The 22,179-nt window shown below is 36.6% G+C and overlaps 1 protein-coding gene across 2 annotated transcripts in view; it reads right to left on the reverse strand.

Moving 5' to 3' along the window:
- Positions 1-1,620: 1,620 nt before the first annotated feature.
- LOC118184819 (cytochrome P450 2B11-like) overlaps positions 1,621-22,179 on the reverse strand; it is a 37,792-nt gene continuing 17,233 nt past the window's right edge. For both annotated transcript variants that reach the window (XM_035354546.2, XM_035354545.2), the window contains exons 3-7: positions 17,469-17,806; positions 14,116-14,315; positions 9,935-10,198; positions 5,277-5,450; positions 1,621-2,055 (exon numbers count right to left, since the gene is read on the reverse strand). In XM_035354546.2, the coding sequence (XP_035210437.2) occupies positions 1,898-2,055; positions 5,277-5,450; positions 9,935-10,198; positions 14,116-14,315; positions 17,469-17,671 (999 nt within the window). In that variant the 5' untranslated portion in view covers positions 17,672-17,806 and the 3' untranslated portion in view covers positions 1,621-1,897. The remainder of the gene's footprint in view (positions 2,056-5,276; positions 5,451-9,934; positions 10,199-14,115; positions 14,316-17,468; positions 17,807-22,179) is intronic.

Here is a 22,179-nt window from a genome sequence, read left to right on the forward strand (position 1 = left end):
GGCAGGTTTTCGTTCTTTCTCAACCAATTTAATCTGCAGGAAAATAAACTATGTGATAGTTATCAAGTTGATGGTGACGCTAGGCATGTCGTGGTTGATTGTGTTTTAACAGCCTGTATAAGACAGATTTTTAACATTACTGATTTTAATACAAATACAATTAATTGTAAAGTTTTTAAATCATATACCACTGCTCTAATGAAGTTTATTAACGGGGGCTTGTTGGAATCATCTGTTAAAACTGAATTCTGTATTTATATGGGGTTTTAAATATCTGTGGTGTGATTTTGTGTTTGTGGTTTTTGTTTGTAGTTTTGTGTTGGATGCGCTTCCTAATTTTTAATTCAGTTTTTTTATTTATTGTTGGGGGGGTGAGTAGCTGGCTGTCCTCGTTTGTGGAAAGACGGGGCCCCTTCTTTTGAGCTATAGGGTGTGTGTGTGGTTATGGCAAAGCCTCGAGGGCTATCTGCCTAATGGGAGGGATGCCTTCGTGGAGAACTTTCTAAGGGAACTGGCACGAATACACGTTACACATAGGGAAAACCACGAAAACGCCCATGCAGCCAGCCCGTTTGCGGGATTCGAACCTCGGACCGAACTACCAGTGTTCAGCCACTGGTGGGCTTGAGCTATAGGGACACTCGTGTCGAGGTGGGCTGAAGGGAGTCTCCAATTCTTAAATCCTTACAATGCGAATTACATTCCTAATCAAATGAAATAAGCTCTTGAAATATTTTTCTCCCTGGTACCTTGCAAATGAAAGAAATGTGTCAATACATGAAATGTTTTCCCAATAGTATCAAGAAAATCAAACAAAATACTTAAATGTGTCAACGCAGCACATAATTTCGAATTGTAATGTAAATTTCGGAAACAAGCCAGGATTAATTCTTTACTTTCTTCTTCCATTCAACTAATAATTTCTCTCGCCTTCTTAGCATGGTTTCGTGGTGTAATGGTCAGTACACTCGGCGCGTATTTGGCGGTTCGAGTCCCGGCGAGGACATTACACATTTCTTCAATTTACTGATTCAAAAATTCTACATGACTCTACAGTGGCGCTCGAATTAAAAAAAAGTGGTGAATGATGATTCTTCACCACCAGGATTTGGCGATTGGATCCCCTAATCCCCGGTCATCCTTTCAAAGGGGGAGTATGTTAGGTATTTCTCCCGCCTTCTTAGCATGCCTCCGTGGTGTAATGGTCAGCATACTAGGCGCGTATTCGAGAGGTCTGAGCCCAGGCGACGGCATTGCTCATTTCTCCAGTTTCCTGACATGGAAAAATTTCTAACAGACGCTACACTCTCGCGTAACAATTATCTTACTTAAAAGAAACATTGATTAAATCGGGGCAAACACAATGTATAGCAGAAATTATGCGTCATGTAATTGAAACATTTTATTATTAACATAAACATGAATGAATAAAAACAGAGATAAAGCTAGATGTATGTGTATGAGGCAAATGAATGAGAAACGTATGAACTGACCTTTACTGAAATTATGTAAATCGTAGACTATGATAGTAAAAATATAGATAAAGTATATATCACAAAATATACATATTGTTAAATATACAATAGTGAATTTTAGAGAACAAATTCAAGCAAATGCAAATTTTGAATAAAATAAATGAAGAAAGTCAAAACTTTATTAGTATATACATGCGTAGGAATTTATGCAAGCATAACAATCAATGCATAAAGTACAATACAAATTCAAACGAAAGTACATTTTCAATAAAAATAATTCATGAAAATCAGAAATTTACTAGTGTACACATGCGCAGCAATTAATGCAAGCTTAAAAATAAATGTTTAAAGTACAATAAAGTAAAATTGTTTCGTTCGCGAATTTCCTTGCTGGAATTGGCATTTTATTATTATTATCATTATTATCTTGGAGTTGCGATTATCTTTAACTTCATTTCGTATCCAGATGCAGAATAGTCGTCTTCTTTAGGGAAAGACAAACGAAAATTTTTCACTATATTTATCATATAAAGGAAAACTAGAGTCACACTGTATGTTTCTCCTATACATGAACGTTTACCTAAAAGCAAATGAAGAAAATTAAAGAAAGCGAATTAGCAGTAATTTTGCATTAAAAAATACTGAAAATTTATTATATTAAATTGCACATCATTTTGGTCAAACTCAATATGTATATACATAAATCAAATACTCAAAATTTGGAACGAAAAAAAATTTCCCAATCTTATATATTTAATTATTTGCACATTATGAGCGCGAAGGGAAAAAACTAAATTTTACGAGACTTTTAAAAATAAATTTGGTTTAAAAAGAAAGTTGGATAAATAAAGCTGTTTAAAGTCAGGGAATTTAGTGGAACGAAACGTGTTTTTTGTCACACATTAATCAACTTGGTTTACGAATTGAAAAAACTTTTCCCTTGACAAGTTCTGTTTGCAGAAGTAAGGAGATTTTTAAAATTTTTTTATTGTTTTGTTTTTAATATGTAAAAATTTCCCGTTTTTATTTTTTTCATGTTTGAAGCTAACATTTTTTTATCACAATTCTGTAATTTTCTTTAATTTGCGTTTTGCCAGGTTATAGTACTGTAACATGCACAAAATAGGATTAACCTTTAAATATTTAAAACGGCATTTTTGTGTCGATTTTTGAGTATTTGATTTATTATATATATATGTTACGGTGAAAACCGAAATCTGGAGAATGTCGACTTTCACCGGTGAATGTCAACATTCATATAGTCGCTTGGTGTATATCCGAAATATTTTCCAAATACTCTTATTTCTGACTTACACCGGTGAATGTCAACATTCACCATGTACTAATGGTGAATGTTGAACATATAAGAATATTATATTTTCTTCTCCGTAATTCAATAGCGAAAAAACGTACTAGAGACTTCAAATAAGAACATAAGAACTTAAAACACACAGTGCATTCAAAATGAGAAAGGAAAATAATAGAAGTTAAAAACTTACTAAATTATGTGATTCAAATCTTATTTGTTTCAACAACTTCAACTATTATGACACTTTGAATTGCACAAGAGGCCCTTGCTTTTACAACTGCATTTATTTGTGGAACACTTCCTTTTGGAATGGCAGCGTGTACATATACTCCTCTCTTTTCGACCTACACCAGAGCATATCTGTGATTGTCGACATACACCGGTGAGCGTCCGAATGTACAAGAATGTAATGCAATATTCGATCTTTCACCAATGTATTTGGTGAATGTTGACATTCTCCGGTGAAAGTCGACATTCTCCAATTTCGGTCTTTCACGGTAACATATATATTAAATATATATGTTTTAAATACATATGAAATATTTAATATATAAATATATAAAAATTAAATATATATGTGTTTTTTCTCTTGGTCATTCTTAAAGCCTTTAAACAATTTTCAGAGTACCATCAAAGAAGACATTCCGCTATTGGAATTAACATTAATGAACTTGTCATACTTTCATTTCCTTCTTCTGTCAGTTATAAAATTGCACGGATTCTCTAGAACAGCGGTGCCCAACCTTGTGCTCGGTGATCGTTTTGTATGAGCTCGCCAGCCCGATTAGGTACTATGAACAAAAAATATTTTAAAAATAACCATTCATTTTTATTTCTTAATTGTTAAAATATGGTAAGCATTTACAGTCATAAGAGATATCTTGCAAGACACTATAAAATAATTCATTGCTGATTGACGAACGTGACAGCGAACATGGAATCTTTTTGCTTCCTTCCGATGTTAGATGGCTCAGCAGGGGAAAAGTACTTCAACGATTTGTAGAACTTCTTTCGCCAATAAAGCAGTTTTTGGAATCCCGAAACGAAAGTTATAAAGATTTGGACCATAATAATTGGTTATCCGAGTTGTATTTTCTCGCGGATATAACAGCTAAACTGAAAAACCTGAACGAAGATCTCCAGGGAAAAGAAAAAATCCCTTTTTCAATTGACTGGGACTGTAACTGCTTTTCAAATAAAGTTAAATTTGTGGACAAATCAGATGAAAGCAAAAAATTTCACCTTTTTTCAGAATTTATCAAGCCATATTAATAATCAAGGCAATTGAAGAGTCATATTATTATCAAGGCAATTGAAACAGAGAAATACTCGGAAAACCAAAATGCACTGAAAAATATTTTGAACTCGGTTTCTCCGATTTCCATAAAGTTCAACCAATATTATTATTCATCTCAAACCCATTTGCCGAAATTAATATTTCAGGTGTATCACATAAGATTGGAAATATGTTTAACAAAAATGTTGATGTTTTGGAAATGTGCTCGCGAGAGGCCAAAGGTTGGGCACCGCTGCTCTAGAAGTTCAACTTTCAATTCATTTTCTCGCCTATCAATAAAATCCATGGTTCGACTCTTAAATATTTCACTTCTGACTTAAATTCTCGGAGAATTTATAGCAAATCATATCAGATGTATCGCCAAACTAAAAGAGCGTTAAAGTTTCGTGGAACACGAATTTTATTCCAAAAAACGAAATTAACAAACCTTCGACAGCTAATCATAGTTGGATATTTAATCATAATTTTGATTTTGGTGTCCGCAAGAATTATTCAAAATGTTTCTTCAATTGGCAAATTAAATTTTCTTGAAAATTTTCACATTCATCTTGTTTAGCTAAAGACTTTAAGTCCAATCCAATCCTTCCTAACGCTTTTAAAATTCTCTTAACTCTTAATTTTTCAACTTCGTTACTATTTTTACCGACAGATGGCGCTATCGTCTCGTTCGCTTTACTGCCGTAGGTATAAATACGACATCTGTGCCCGCTGCTTTCCAGTGTTGCAGATTTCTTTGATCATGATGAAGAGGGACCTATACGCGTTTGCCATCGAAATCCTATCAAGATCTTGACTAAATCTACGTCAAATACAAAACTGTTGTTTTGCAGATTTTATGTAGCAGTGATTATGTTTTATTTAGTTGCACTTTTAAAACTTGTAGTTGTTATACAACAAGACTTACTAAATATTTTAGTTCATAGTACGTACAAGATACAGTGTCAATTAACTATTGGAAAGGTTCGCATCTTGTGTTAAGATACGAATTCTTCAGAAACACAAAAGTTTAAGCATGTAGTTCTTGAGAAAAAATAACTTACTCAGTTGAATAGTAAGATGTATTAATAATTACATTGAACTTCTTAATTTTTTTTACTAGGTCATAAAATTAAAAGGTAATAAGATTAAAATACGACAAAAGCTTTGTTTTTCAATTTAATCATTTAATCAAACAGAAGGGGGAAAAATATCTTACCTATTCCGAAGGTTAGTGGAAGTTCTGCTCTGGGCTTTCCTGATGAGGTTAAGTATCTTGATGGATCGAACTTGAATGGGTCTTCGAATATTTCTGGATCATGGTGAGCTGAGTAGAAATTTGTGACAGTTATGGATCCCTTGGGAATTCGATAGCCCCTCAAATTTACTTCCTCTAAATGGTAAACAAATATTCGATGTTTATGAAATGTGATTTATTAATTCAACAAATAAATAAATTAAAAAATTTTAAGCTTGTATATTTTAATATCTTAACTTCAAAAAGCATATTTCATCTATCCAAATATTTTTATGTCGCAAACAGCACACTTAAATTTTATTTAATGACCGTATAAGGTATTTCTTCCGCCTTCCTAACGTGCCTCGTGGTGTAGTGATCAGCACTCTGAGCCGGTATTTCACAGGGCCGGTGATTCCATTCCCGGGGAAGGCAGTTGCTAATTTTTCAGCTTTCCTGTTTCCATATTACTTATTGTCTCTACAGTGGAGCCCGAACTAAAAAGGTGTTGGATAATGATTCAAGTCACCCAGGATTTGGCAATTGGATCCGGTAAAAACCCCAGTCGCCCTTTAAAAGGGGGAGTATGTAAGGTATTTCTCCCTCCTTCCTAGCGTCCCTTCGTGGTGTTGTGGTCAGCACACTTATAAGGTATTTCTCCCACTTCCCTAGCGGGCCTTCGGGGTGTAACGGTAGCACGCTGGGCCGATATTCCAGAGGCCGTGGTTCGATTCCCGACGAAAGCGGTTGCATATTTTTCATCTTTTCTGCTTCCAATTAACCTCATGACTTTACAAGTGGCGTCCGAACTAAAAGGGTTGTGGATGATGATTCTCCGCACCCAGGATTTGGCGACTAGGTTCCCTAAAACCCTAGTCGCCCTTTAAACAGGGGAGTATATAAGGTATTTCTCCCACTTCCCTAGCGTGCCTTCGTGGTGTAGTAGTTCTACACGCTGGGCTGGTATTCCAGAGGTCCGTGGTTCGATTCCCGGCGAAGGCGGTTGCTAAATTTTCATCTCTCTGGCTTCCAAAAAATCCTAATGACTCTACACACTGAACCGTTACTTCAGAGATCCGTGGTTCGATTTCCGGCGAAGGCGGTTGCTAACGTTTCACCTTTCCTGCTTCCAAATTACTTAATGTCTCAACAGTGACGCCCGAACTAAAAGAGTATTGGATCATGATTCTGCTCACCCAGGCTTTGGCGATTGAGTCCCCTAAAAACCCAGTCCAAAAGGGGGAGCATATAAGATATTTTTCCCGCCTTCCTAGCGTGCATTCGTGGGGCAGTGGTCATCACACCGAGCCGGTATTTCAGAGGTGCGTGGTTCGATTCCCGGCGAAGGATTTTTCACCTTTTTTGCTGCCAAATTACTTAATTTGTCTTCAGCCGTAAATCAAAAATAGCGTTCTCACAAAACTAAAAATTCTCACAAACTATTCGTAAACTAAAATAATATTTTAAATAAAACACCATCACTTTTCCAGAAGATAGTGTTTTACTTTGAAGATTATTTGTTATAGCTTTCCAAGATTAAGTTGACTAGTCACTTAGTGACTAATATTAATTAAGAAAGCCGTATTCAGAGTTCAAAAAAGATGTTCTTTAATAACAGTGTCGCAATTCTGGGTTTAGAATGTTTGCTCCAACTTTATTTATTGCTCTATTCTTCGTTTCCCGTGAGTATAGCACCCGAGGCAAAATCTGTGAACTCTAACGGAGTTCAAATCCTGCTGAACGGATTGGCGGCGCGTATCTTTTGGCGTTTTCACCATGTGAAACGTAAATTCTCTCTTTCTCGATGAAGACATCCTTTTCTTGCAAATTTCCTTTAGCCAAGAAAATAGTCCGGTCAGCTTCAGGATCTAAATTTAAGCTTTTGGAAATGTAAATAATTTTGTGGTCTCTCAATCCCTCAAGAAGCAGAAGCCATTTGAGTGTTAGTTTACCTCTGTAGTATTTCGAGTTGAAGTTAAAATAATTTAGTTGGTATAATTCTGTTGTGTTTACTTAGTGTTCTACTACTGCCACAAACACATTGGTCGCTTCTCTCAGGCCAAATCTGTGACGATAGGACATTACAACTATGAGCATATTATACTTGACAATAGCAGTACCTCCTTGCAAGCAATAGCAACCTTGCAGTATTCAAGAAAAATTGGTCGTCAGCATTTTCCCCTCAGTCTCAATAGCTCCAACTATGCACTTTCTTTCCATGTTCTGGTTCTTCTTTCAGTATTCTTCACTTAAGATAGTCCCGGATGACACAAAACTAAGCTCTACAATGCAGGGATGTGGAGTCGGTAGAGAAAATGACCGACTCCGACTCCCTCGTATATAATGTATATAAACACACCATGTATCCCATGTATATAAACACATATACATGGGTTACAGCTTATTTTTAATATAAAAGATACTACAGAAAAAATTGATGGCATAGCCAATTATTTATATTAATTAGCATTTATTACTAGACGGAAAAACTGGCATTAATTAATTCTAAGAAACAGTATAGCTTCGGCAAGATTTTCTTTGTTCGAGGGCCTTAGATCCGATTTGATAAACTTCCGAGCTGAGAAGAGTCTTTCTACACTGACTTGAGTAGGAGGAAGAGCTGTTACTGTTGGGGGGTACTTCTTTTAACTTTTGCGGGCAGATTTTTATAAGTTTTAAAAGAGGTGTCTTGCAAGCGCAATCATATTTCTCAATTTCTTCATAGGCCGTGTAGAAATCTTGTTTGTATTTTTTCATTTTTCTATCTAAAGGCTCTTGTTTTTTATTTTCACTCACTTTGCCTTAGCCTTTTCAATATTATCCAAAAATATTTCTCAAAATATAATTCATCAATGGAAAAGGATAATAGATACTCAACTGCAATGTTTGCAGTTTGACTGTCCTGATTCGAATTCTCCAATTATTCCGAGAATAATTTCATTCTTAATGAAAGTTCATAGATGACTTTTTTTTGCCTTTTTAATTTGTTCGACATCCAAGAAAACTCGGTGTTTCGGATCTCCATATATTGAACCCAGCAAGATCTCATTGTCTAGCTAACTAGTTTCTCTTTTTTTCATTGAAGAAATGATTCTTTATGCAATTAAGCCCTCCATTTCAGAAAGAACAAACATCCCATTCTTCCATTCCCGCCTCCTGTCAGTTCTTCAGATTGCAGCTTTTTTTGTGGCTATATACGGTATAGTAAGAAGAGTTTCCAATTCTGCAAGATTATTCCACAGTCTTTCTGTTAGTGAAACATTGGGGTTATCTACATCTTCTAAGAAAGTTCTTAATTCTAAAAAAACCTCTTTATCATCAAATATGTACTTCCTTATCGCATTGCTTGATCAATAATTGCTTCTTTTCCTGCTCGCTTCCTGAGAACGGCATCAATTTTAGGAGTTCCTGCTGCTATTGCTGCTTACCTAAATATACCAGTGAGATTTATAACTAAATGAATCATTTTAATCACTAATAGCAAATATCACATCCATTCTTATATTTATTTATTGATAGGTCAATAAAATAGAAAATAACTATTTATTGATCTATACAGTCCATAAATAAAAATAATAACTCAACTTGTCATTAATTGTTTTTCAATTCATTTCAAATTCAAACTGTTCATGGAGTCTGAGTCGACCTGTTTTTAGCGACTCCAGCTCCGACTCCTTTTACCCCAAAATCTGCCCGACTCCGACTCCACAACCCTGCTACAATGTAACCAATTCTCGAAGCTCATTCAACTCGTTTTGTCCACAGACAGTATCTAACAGATTGAATAGCCCAATGGGCCAGGTGTTCTGTCGATGTCGCAAAGTGATCTAGTACTAAAAGCTAAAGACGGGAAAAATCCGCTTGGCAGTCTATTTGGAGTACTTAAACCAAACTGAATTTAAATTTAAGGGGTACGGTCATTGTGTGTACACCTGCTAATACCCATGTGTACTAAAATTATTATAATTCGTTTTTGTGATATTCATTGTGCTGTGGCGGAATGAAACTATAATTGTAAAATATACAGGAATAGTTGTAATCAGAACTTCTATTACAGGATATCTGTTGGTTGCAAAAGCTTTTTATCACCTTTATTTCTTTATTTTTTATATTCGGATATAAGCTAATAATGATTATTAGACAATTCTTATAAATTCCTCTCTTATATACCTATCTTACATAGTATCAGGCACAAGCAAATACAGATCTGATACCATGTTAAAATTAAGACACCATAACACGCCGAACAAATGCTAATTCAGAAGTCAAATAACAAAAATCAGCACTATATTTTCAAAATTTTCACAGGACTAGTTTCGATGGTTTTACCGAACCACCATCCTCAGATGCAAAACCGCAAAAATGATGGTGGTTTTGCAAAGTATTTGATGAACTTTACAAATGGGGATAAAACAATATTGAGAATTTTGATTTGATGCCTTTTAACCGTATTTTTGTTTTAATCTGCGTTTTAATTTTCTGTTTTAATCTTTTTAACTGTGTTTTTGTTTGTCTGTGTTGGGTAAGCTGCATTAACCATGAGGCCTATTATTATTGGCCAGGAGAGTTACAGCAGACTTGTATATTACATTACATTACAGATCTGATACCCTTTTGAATATAAACTTTCTTTTACTTACTTGTGCATAAAAGACTGGGAAAGAAGGGGAATAATTCAGTTGTTCTTGAGAGTTCGTTCATGAATGCGTTCGCATAAGGTAAATTGCTTTTATCTTCTAAGCCTGGATTCCTGTCTGGGCCAACGACTTCCAGCAGTTCCTCGTATATCTTTTCTTGTACTTCTGGATGTTGTACCAATGCAAGAAACAATCTTCCAACGAAAACTACAATAGCTTGATGACCATCTCCAGCAAACTGGGCAACTGAGGCAGCCAAAGCCTTTTCTGTCGAAAGAAAGCAAGATACAATAATAAAATTTTGAAATAAAACAAACTGTCATATAATATTAAATAAAAAGCGCAGGAAACTAAAAACAAAATTGATATTAAGTGAAAATAATGAATCAATTAGATTCTACAAGTATATATTACTTGGTACGACCAAAACGTGCTTTGAATGATTACTGACAATAACCACGGAAATTCTGGTTAAAACGTCTCTTCTTTCACTACATTTAAATGGACGGAGTGTCATCAGAATAACAATCTTTACTAATGGTGTTTTGATTTTTACAAAAAAGGAAATGGCAACAAAAGCTAAGTCCAAGAGAGGTGTGATGAAATATTATAAGGTATTTCACCAGCCTTCCTAGCATGCCTTCGTGATGTAGTGGTTTTGTTCGATTCCCGGCGAAGGTGGTTGCTAGCTTTTCACTTCTCCTGTTTCCAAATAACCTAATGACTCTACAGTGGCGCCCGAACTAAAAGGCTGTTGGATGAGAATTTTCCACACCCAGGATTTGGCGATTGGGTCCCCTAAAAACCCGATTCCCTAAAAACCCCAGTCGCCCTTTAAAAAGGGGAGTATATAAGGTACAGTATACTCCCGATTATCCGCGGAATTGGGTGGCGCGACCGCCGCGGATAATCCGAAAAAAGCTAAAAACGGTTATAGCAAAAGAGAAAACATTCATTCCAACTTTGAAAAATCGTTTTATGTACAATAAAACGTAAAATAAACAGCAGGAAATGTTTAACTAACGTTTAATAATTTTAGTATATCACTCAAAACTAACCTAAAATGCATTTTGTTAATGAAAACCGAAAATTGCTTTGTATTTACGAGAGGCGTCAAGGATACATATGTACTGTTTTGATACTGTAATGTATTATGTAATTACAAAAGCGTTAACTGTAAAACTACACCTTTTTGAAGAAATTAGTCATTTGTGTTTTCTTCTTGCTTTGGAAGCATTTTCTCTTGATCCGAGATTGCATTTTTCGTAGCATAAGTTTCTCGGTCAACTTCGCTTCGTCTTGTTCTTCCAAATAGCTAAGCAGGCCGTCGGCTTGTTGCAAAGCCGCTTCGTGAGTCTTCCGCATCTGCACAATGGGCTCTTCTTCGCCTTTACTTCGCTCTCTTTCATTCTCGGTCTCTTCCCTTGCTTTCTTCACAATTTCGTCATCTGTCAAGCGTTCGAAGCCAGGTTCGTTGACGTTACACTCTAACCACTCGTTAATGTTTTCAGCATCGACGTTCTCACCACCCGGTACTGTTTTCACCATATCGGCAAGAGTTGCCGTGGGCGGGTCTACATCTTCATTCTCTTCTTCACAACTCAAAGGGGTTAAATTGTTGTTGGCTTCAACTTTAGGCATGATTTTTCTCCATAATTTTATGAGGGTTGACGGTTTCACTGAGTCCCATGCAGATGCAATATCGTAGATGCTGTCCAAGATTGTGTAGTGTTTCCAAACCTCTTTCGGATCATCACCTTCTTCGATTTTGGTCATTAGCAGCTTGGTTCGGTATGTTCTCTTCATTGTTGCAATGACTCCTTGGTCCATGGGTTGGATTAGCGCAGTAACGTTTGAGAGGAGAAACTTTGCAAATATTTTTCCATCAGAAGACTTAAGCACGCTTGTTGATGGGTGAGAAGGTGCGTTGTCGATCAATAGCACAGACCTTTTAGGCAGGTTTTTCGATTTAAGATGTTTACGCACTTGAAGAACAAAGATTTTTTCGAACCATTCTTGAAAAATGTTTCGGTTCATCCATCGTTTTTTTTTTTTTTTTTTTTTTTTTGGTTAAAGTAATCAACGGACAAATTTTCTATCCTTGTGCCTTTGAAAGATCTCGGTTTTTTTTGACTTACCAATGACAACAAGTCTAAGTTTATGTCCACCGGTAGCGTTACTGCAAGACATGATAGTGATCCTTTCCTTGCTGCTTTTATGACCCGCCTCTTTACTTTCACTTTCAAATGCTAACGTACAAGTGGGAAGACATTTCTACAGTCCCGATTCGTCGGCATTGTAAATTTGTTCAAAAGATAGCTCTTCTTTTAAAAACAATTCTTCAAATTCATGGTGGAAATCGTCTGCTGCTTGTTGGTCCCCACTAAGTTTCTCCCCATGAAGTCCAATTTCTCGAATTCCATGTCGCTGCTTTAAACGAGTCAACCAGCCAGAAAACGCATCAAAATTTTCTTTCAGGCCTAACAACTCAAAAAAGGTTTTCGCCTAGGACCATTTACAGGAGTACACTCTTTTCGAACTTGAGCTAACCACTCTGTCAATGCCGTGTCTAGCTCATCAAAGGTAGAACCCTTCATAGTTTTTCAAGTTTTCATTGCGGAAGCACTGTCCGACATTGATGCAAAGTTCACCAGTTTGTCTTTTTGCTTTACAATGTCACGCACTGTTGTTTCCGCGATTCCGCAATCCAATTCCATCTGCAGCCGTTTGCTACTTGTAGCGCCGCTTGCTACTTTGGAAATTATTTCTAGTTTTTGCGCAATCGTCAACACAACCTTCTTTCGTTTTTCTGGCATTTTAAATCGGTAACGAAAAACACAAAACCAAAACGCACAAGCACTGAACACAATAAAAGATAAGAAATTAACTCCGGCCGGTTCGCAAACACTATCAGGCTTAAACTAACAATGGCGAGTGGGAGGAAGTGGACGTCTCAGTAAGATTATAAGACGAGAGAGGACTGTGGAGCGGGCACTGCAAGGGTGAGTAAAGAATCACTTACTCATCAGAGGGGAAGGTTCCGAGAAGGCCGAGGGGAAAGTTCCGAGAAAGCCTGGGATATTTTTGCCATAAATAAGCCAGATGTTAGCAAATTTAACGTTTCGCTCAGTTTTTGAACATTTTTATTTTCTTTGCTTTACGCACTGTATTTCTTCCGCTTTCCTAGCGTGCCTTCGTGGTGGAGTGGTTCTGCACGCTGGGCCGGTATCCCAGAGGACCGTGGTTCGATTACCTACGAAGGCGGTTGCTTTTTCATTTTGCTTTCTTCCAAAAGTGCCTAATGTCTCTACAAGTTCTAAAAAGGTGGAATTAATTAAACTACCAGAAAGATGGCAAAAGGTCATTAAACAGAATGGGAGATATTTGAAGAATTAAAGTTAATTTTTTTGTGTAGAAAAAAGAAACTGAGTTTTATTTCTCACTAAAAGCACGAATATTACTTTCTTGACAACCCAATATTTCCTTATAAGTTCTTTACCTTGGCAGGTCTAAATTCCTACTTACTGAAAGGTTTTTCAGCTGGGTATTGGTACTCTGGTGTAATTGCAACTGAGCTCCCGTTCGCCGTAAAACTTGCACAACTCTTTACTTTGAGCAAGTATCGTGGGTAACTAGACAAAGCGCATAAAAAAAGAAACTAACAGAAAGCAATCTGTTAGTAAAACTTTTTTTACAAATGGCGGTCACTTGACTGTAACGACATTGGCCACTACTAAGGACAGAAATGGTGGCCATTTTATTATGAAAGCACCTAATAGGCGGCCACCGCTAGCACCTATGAAGGGACAGACAATTTTACATCCGTGCTAATCCGGGATTTCGACCCGGGCCCTTTGGTATCGCAGTCAGGCTTCCCTAACCATGATACCGTTTGGGCAGCTGTTACTTGACCATTTCTTAATATGTTGTTATGCGTTACGAGTTCGTACAAATTGAACCACTATACCGTCTGGGCGGTTGTATAGTGGTTAGTATATAGAGACATTAGGTTGTTTGAAAGTAGGAAGGATTAAAAATTACCAACCCCTTCGCCAACTTCACAACCACGGACTTCTGGAACACCGGCCCAGCGTGCAGAACCACTACACCACGAAAGCACGCTGGGAAAACGGGAGAAATACCTTATAAGTAAAGCTTAACCATAAAATACAATATCACAATACTTGTAAAATATTCAGCAGTGGGATCGCCCTTTCGCCGTCGCTCGTTTCGTTCTTTCAGATAGGCATCGATTATGTTTCGGTTGTGATTTTCCTCCAGGGTGTTCTCGTGCTGGTCTATTACTTCCAACAAGATGGCTTCCACTTGATTTTTCCCAGCAATGTATCCCTGACAAGCGGATTTGAAAGGGATGATGAAATACCTGAAAAAAAAGAAGGTTTAGAAATATGAAGTAATATGAAATAAAAACTTATTGGTCAAGCAGTTTTCATATTTGGAAATCTGATGTAATTTTAGTAAATATGCGAAAAGTTAAAAGAATAAAAATTATTGGTCAAGCAGTTTTCATATTTGGAAATCTGATGTAATTTTAGTAAATATGCGAAAAGTGACTATATACTGATCGTAGCAACTATATTAATCTTAATATGAAGTACAGCGAACCCTGTCGAAGAGATACCTCTAAAAGCAACCAATATTTGTGAAAACGTAAATACACATTGGAACTGAATGTTACTTCTCTAATAAGAACAAAAGACCTAAATTATCTGGAATCATGAATGGTTGTTTTAGAGAGGATTCACTATATTACCAACTCTCAAGGGCTAATGTCAACCGTAAGCTTTCATAAAGAGATAAAGCAATGCTTTTAGCCTGAAGATCACCATTCAGAGACAGTGTGGAGATTATTACATTCTTCGAAACAGAAAACATGAAAAATTACCTGTACCGCTACCGAGATACAAAACATGGAACTTCCAGTTGCTGACCACTTAAAGCATGACAGAACGCACAAGTGAATGCAAGGATTACTTATAATATCCCGTCGGGATAGGCAAATAAACTGGAGTTTCGAATTGAATGTTTCGTGCAGGATCCAAGTTCTCAACCCGAATGGGTTCTATTGATCAAAGCTCAAGGAAGGATGAAAAGAACTCATTTCTAAGTTAAAACTCTGTGAATGTTACACTCCTCCCCTTCTTCACGTATTTGTCCAACATAAAAATAGCTTTCTCTTTCTTCTGTAAATCTATCTCTTACGTGTCATCTGTGAATTTGTAAGTTTAATTTATTTTTTGGTTGTGTTGTTGTATTTTTTTTACTTACCTTTGTAAGCCTTGTGTAATAATACTATGTGGTGCACAAGGAATTTAAAATTTTCAATTAAAAAAAAGCTAAGTAAATGAGTAGTATTTTATATATTGGGCCATATAAAAAGTCTTCGTAGTTTTTTTGGTATATTTTTTAACAATTTTCTTCACTGATAATCAATTTCAATCGAGTACATATTGACTATTATTATCTATGACCTTTTGCCGTTTTTCGGTTAGCTTCATAATTCCAACGGTGTAGAACTTCTGTGGTTTATCGTTGAAAAACTTGTCAAGTAAATTCAGTCGGCCAATTGTTTTCCATCAAGAGAGTTTTGCAAAGACCGAAACAAATGGTAGTCAAACGGTGCAAGGTCCGGGATATACTATGGATGCATCAAAACTTCCCAACTAAGTTCCGTGTCATCAAAGATGTGTGGCCGCGCATTGTCATGACAAAACGCAACTCCATTTCTGTTGGCCAATTCTGGTCGATTTTTCTGGATTGCTTTCTTAAACCGGTCGTGTTGTGCACAGTACAGGGTCGAATTGATGGTTTCGCCAAGTTGCAGCAGCTCATATTGAACAGTTCCTCATGTGGCAACCAAACAGCGATCTTCTTCTTGCAGCTTGCTCTTTTCAGATGATTCCAAACTGTCATATGGTTGATGCTTACTTCCTGACAGCTTGCGTGGCGGTCTTGCTCCACCAGTTGCAAAATTTCATCGACTTTTCCAGTGACTGGCCGACCAGAGCGAGGTGCATCTTTGGCATCGAAATTTCCGGAACGAACTGAAGAAACAACTCTTCGGTACTTCGTTCACTCATAGCGTTCTCACGTTCACAAATTTTTCGGTACAATTACTGTAAAAAAGCATCACCATGTGTATTTCTACAGATATTTCCCTCATTTTTCAAATCAATATAATTTTTTACACGAGCAACGAATTAGAAAACAATCTTCACAAACAATGGAGCTTGAAAGTCCCCTGGTTATGATTTTTTAAAAGTTATGAAAATGTAAGCATAATGACATGCAATGGTCCTATAGACAACATATATGAGTTTAAAAAATTATTTTTCGTCCCCCTTTATTTCCATAAAGGTTTCGCCTTGAAAGGGACCGGTTTCGCCTTGAAACCAGCGCCCGTCTAAAGCATTCAAGACTAAACATTTGCTTATTTATCTTTACTTTGCTGGAAAGTATCTGAACGTAACCCAAATTGCAGATTATACTAGTAAATTACTGAACAACAATTGAAGTAAGTAATATTTGCATAAACACGCATTTTTAATTACAAATAAAAAAATTTAAAACAGGAAACAAAAATATGAGACAAAAAGTGACTAATAATGCACTAAATTACTTACATAAAACTATGAAATATTTTTTAAAATTATGTTAAAAACTAAGAAAATTATATTTGAAAATAAAATAAATTTAGATGCATACAAATATTTTACTATGAACTAGAAACATGAGAAAAGCGACGGCTAGGAGAAGCAGAATAAAAACGCAACTGTGAGTGTTCTTCAGTGTGTGCTCTGCGTCTCTGTAAAAAATAAATGTTTTCCCTCTCTCAAAATCCCATAAATCCTCATCTTTGAAGCCACTCAAACGAAGATACGGAGCAACTGTTTACAGCAGTGATCCGAAAGCAATAAACACAGCTGTAAAAAATCTCGCGACAGCGTCATCTGGTCCTTTCTTCGATGTCCCAGAGGGGCGATGGTTTCATACTGAAACCGCGGTAAAAACATTCAAAATTAAAGGGGTTCCATTACTTTTTTTGTGAACTACGAACATTCCATTAATCATTGATGCCTGCTTATAAAATATATTGTGGAAAAATTAAAAATTGTTGTGTATTTTGTTTTTAAAATAGCCCAAAAAGGAATAGTGTCTAAACCAAGCTATTTTTGAATGATTCGTTTTGGTGCTGCCATCTGTTATCAGCTTGAAGAAGTAATTTAATTTTAGCAGCGGTTTTGAGAAAATGAAACTAAATTCTCTAAATTAAAAAAAAAAAAAAAAAAAAAAAAAAAAAATGTTGAAAATGCGGTTTCAAGGCGAAATCACCGCCCCTGAAAGGGTTAAAGCACATGTTCGTTTGAGAAAATCGGGTGAGTATTGTCGGATATATAGGCATCAACACCATCTAGTGGCAAAAATTCCGCGGAGACTTTTTATATGCCCCAATATTCAGTTGTTAAAATACAATTTTAAACCAAAATCTACTTTAGTAGGAGAAAGTAAAATTTACTTTGCTATATTTCCAAAAAGAAACACATTAGGTGTAAGCAAGCCTTCGACCGCAGCTATGTAACCTTCAATAAATTTACGAAACTGCTCCACGGTGATGCCATCCTCTCCGAAGAACGTGCAACGCGCTGTGTCCATCAATTTGGTATTCACCATCTCAACAATATCCACAGGTTCACCATTTAGGCTACGTAGGTCTTTCATGGTGGAATCAATAGTAATCAAAATACACAGGTCCTGTCACGTTATCTTGCATGGATTTCAACCCAATATCTTTGAAGGCACTAAGGAAAAATTTGCGAAGAGTTTTCCAAACTTCCCCATTGCTAAAAAGAATGCCTGTAAAGCAATTTCATGATATAAAACATATCCATAATCATACATAAAATGTTATCAGAAAAGATTTGCAATAACATTAAGAATGAAGCATTAACAAACTCAAAAATTAATGAGAAGGCTTTATAATAACATTATAAAGACTGGCTGAATTTTTAGAGTTTTAAATGTAAACAACTTGAACGGTTTGTGAATTGTTTTACGAATGTGCTAAAAATACTGAAATTGGAAAATTTAATACATTTACACAATTTTTTTTTTATGTATATAATAAAATTCGATGATTATATTAATGAAATATTTAACCTTAATCATGAAAAATTTTTCCTGATTTAGATGAACTATAAACAAAATACGAGGGTCACTGTTTAAATGTTTGATATACATACAGAGTGTTAAAGTTATACCTACGAAATTTTAGGAGTGTTCAAAGTAGTCTTCTCCAGCAACAAAGCACTTCTATGCCTCAAGCAATTCATTTCTTAGAATCGATAAAAAAATGCATTCATTTCGTTTTTATATTAAAAAATAGCCAAAAGTCACACTTAGCTAGATCACACTTAGAGGGTCACATTAGTCACACTTAGAGGGGTGGATGTTCTATCACTTTGATATGTTTTTGGCCAAGAAACTGAATTGTGAATTTTGCTGAATGAGAAGATGCATTAGCATGGTGGAACAATTCATTTCTTGATGAATTTCTGGAAGACACTTATTGATGTAACAGTTAGCTGTGACTGTCTTCTGCCCTTTGAGCTTGAAGACTTTGGCCAGTCCATTAGTTCTGAAGAAAGCGGCATACATTACGTTTTTCATGCCACGTTATCTTTTCACCAGTGTGGTCGTAGGATCGGCTTTGGCTAGTCCATTAGTTCTGAAGAAAGCGGCATACATTACGTTTTTCCACGTTATCTTTTTACCAGTGTGGTCGTAGGATCGGCTTTGGCTAGTCCATTAGTTCTGAAGAAAGCGGCATACATTACGTTTTTCATGCCACGTTATCTTTTCACCAGTGTGGTCGTAGGATCGGCTTTGGCTAGTCCATTAGTTCTGAAGAAAGCGGCATACATTACGTTTTTCATGCCACGTTATCTTTTCACCAGTGTGGTCGTAGGATCGGCTTTGGCCAGTTCATTAGTTCTGAAGAAAGCGGCATACATTACGTTTTTCATGCCACATTATCTTTTCACCAGTGTGGGCGTAGGATCATCTTCAAAGACCCGCAATTTACTTTCTTCACGTGCTGAAACGTCAAAAAAATGGTATGTACGTTTCGTCACCAGAATTTGCACTTTTTAAATAATGCGCTGGCCGTTATCTTTAAGTAATTTAAGGGTTTCTTTATTAATTCTGACACGCTTTTGTTTTTGGTGCTTAGTTAAATTATGGGGAAGACAACAGCAAACTAGTGTTTTCATGCGCAATTCTTCACGAATAATTTTATGTATGAAGGCGGGTCTACTGTTAAGTTAATTCTGTATTATTTGGTAGGTGCAGCAATTATCATCGATTAACATATTCCGTATTTCAGGCACATTATCCGGGATTACCGTTGACAACGACCTTCCTGTGTGTTCATCATCCTGAAGAGGGGTTGCAACCTCTTTGAAATTCTGTAGAACATCTGAATACAGTACTACAAGATGGACCTTCATTTCCAAATGTTAATTGTAAACACTGCACGCATTTCCTTGCTGTAATCCCACTTTAAAAGCATGGAAAATCACAGCGCAATAATGTTATCGCATCAACTCCATTTTTTCTTCTGCCCAAAATTTATTCTGCACTAAACTACTTGCAATTGGCCAATAAAAAATTATCTGCTAGGGTAAAATAGTTCACATTTTCATATCTAACCATTAAGTTTTTTCCCTGCCGTTCATCGTCTACGGGTATCTCAAAAATTTCAGAGTGGCCCACGTATTCTAGTCTATATAAGGAAACATGTTTTGTATTCCATTGCAGTGATGTTCTCCGTTTGCAGTGAAATTTTGGTAACGATTGCACAAACTTTGAAACCTGCAAGGGGGGGACACGCTTTCGGCTTAGGTATAATTGTTAGTGTCGCTGACTGCCGTGCCGATGGGCTCGGGTTCAAATCACGGAGAACGCATGGATGTTTGTGTATAGTGTCCGTGCGGCACGGGGCACTCTATATGCGGCTAGCCAAAAGTCTTTTCCGAGAGGTTGTGGCAGGGAAAGAGAGATGGGAGATCCTCGGAAGCTCACTCGGGATGCTCTCGATCATAATTGGCGGGGGGGGGGGGAATTGAGCTAAATCGCAGTGTCACCATTAAGCTGCTCAAGGCTGTTGCCAACGACAGGCATATCTTGCGCTTCTTACTAAGAGGAATTTCGTGGGCTTGGGGTTAATATAGGTCAGACAAGTCAGCATTAGTCAACAACAACAACCCTAATAGCATGGTTAAGCAATGTCCGGATTTTTTTTTTTTATTTATTTATTGTTCTCTTTCGAGAATACAAAGAAATGTGCCAGAGCAATATCAGATGAGTACGACTGTTGAATAACGGCTACAGGTCGTAAATAGTTTCCTGACGATTGCCGGACGTGGACGGGCATTCTGATGGAGAAGGAACGAGGAGCACCTCTGTACGGAGTTAGTGTTACCAGATCTCTGTATTTTTCGCAACTCTGCTACTTTTGAGAAATCTGTGCTACTAAAACTTATGTCTCTGAGATTTTGCGAAGTTTGTGTCATTCATCACTTTCTTGTGCTACGCTTCGTTAACTTACAAATTTTTAATGTATCTCAAAATGTGTACATGATAATACAACGCATCTATTAAAATTAATGTATAATACAAAGTAATAATTTAATTAATTTTAATTAAAAGTTAGCAACTGGCAATTTTGCAATCGTGAGTGCATGGGCACTCGGTTTGCAACGCTAGTATTGTCACATGTCTGATGGTAATGTGTGAAGAGGGTTCCAAAGTTTGTCAGGTTTTGTAATTGCCTTGTTAATTAAAATATGTATTATAAATAAAACAGAGAGAAAAGCGTATATAAAATATATAATAAGAAAATAAATCCCTAATAAGCTACTAACTTAATTAGCAATTGCTTTTTAAATTTCTTCTTGAGATTTTTATGTTCCCCTCCTGCCATCTGCGATGCATGAAAATTTCTTTTGTCTGCGCCATTTCTAGATTAAGCCACATATATGACTTAACAACGTTGATGACGTAACTAATTCCGAACGTAAGCCGAAACCTTCTCTTAATGAGCAACTTAAGCCGAACTTTCTTTTCGTGAACTTCTATATTGATTAATTGCGCGCTTTTGCTTCTACTTCTCTTGCCGCCCGCAAAATCTTGCCGCCGGTCAATACTTTTTCTCTCTTCTGTTTTAAAAATGTAATGTCATACAAAAATCCTGGGGTGCTTATTCGCCACCTTAATGTACTGATGAGAAAAAAAGTATCTTTTAAGAATGTTAAAAATAAAACTATGTGTTAACTCACGGCACGATTATCTGCAAATTATTCATCCTTCTGCTACGCGGTTATGCCATCGCCATCCGGCCATCAGCTTACTACAACGACTGCCAGAAATCTCTCTTCGTCAAAAGGTTCATTCCAACACCACTAATTATATTTTCATTACAATTTAGAGGCGGCAGGAAATTTTATTGCCTCGCTGAATTCCAATGGACTTTCTCAAAAGTTTCAGTCAAAAATCTAATCATTACAATTTAGCCACTTCGAACTCTACTGGAAGATAAATTATGACATCAGTGAAACGTGTTTGTGCATCAAGTTAAAAACGAATCATGCAGAATATTTCCTGTCCTTTGCGTACTGTTATGGATGTCATTAAAAGATCTTTCAAAGTACGTGCTCAGGAAGATCTCTATCATCGTGTTTCTCATAAGTCTTGGAAGAATGCTATCCCGAATTTGTGTAATGGCCCAAGGCGTAGAGCGGTCGCTGAATTCCGCCTTGCCACCGGACATGGCTGCCTACGATATCATATCCACAGGTTCAAAATTGTTCCTTCTCCAATGTGCACTGTCTCTGTGTAGCTCTGGAGAGGTAATAGACGCTGCACATCTACTCCAATGTCCTGCTCTGCGCAAGACCTTTCTTGCCGAGCGTTACTGGGAGGCAAGAGATATGTTAGATTAATGGACTCTGTTAGAGCTTTTTTTTATATTGTGTTGCTGTATTCTTTTTCTTGTTTTTTTGCTGCAACTGTTCATAATCTGCCATTGGAAATAAAGAAAAAAGTTAAAAGCGAAATGCTGTTTTTACTATTCAGTCCAGCGAATCTTTCTTCGAAAAGAAAAAATGTAAAAAAATGCCCTTCCAGTAACTCTGTGAAGGCCAATCAACAGTGTTGAGCATTAGGTAAAC

This window comes from Stegodyphus dumicola, chromosome 8 (assembly GCF_044657685.1).
Source record: "Stegodyphus dumicola isolate Sdum_Otavi_A_Nest chromosome 8, ASM4465768v1".
NCBI lineage: Eukaryota > Metazoa > Arthropoda > Arachnida > Araneae > Eresidae > Stegodyphus > Stegodyphus dumicola.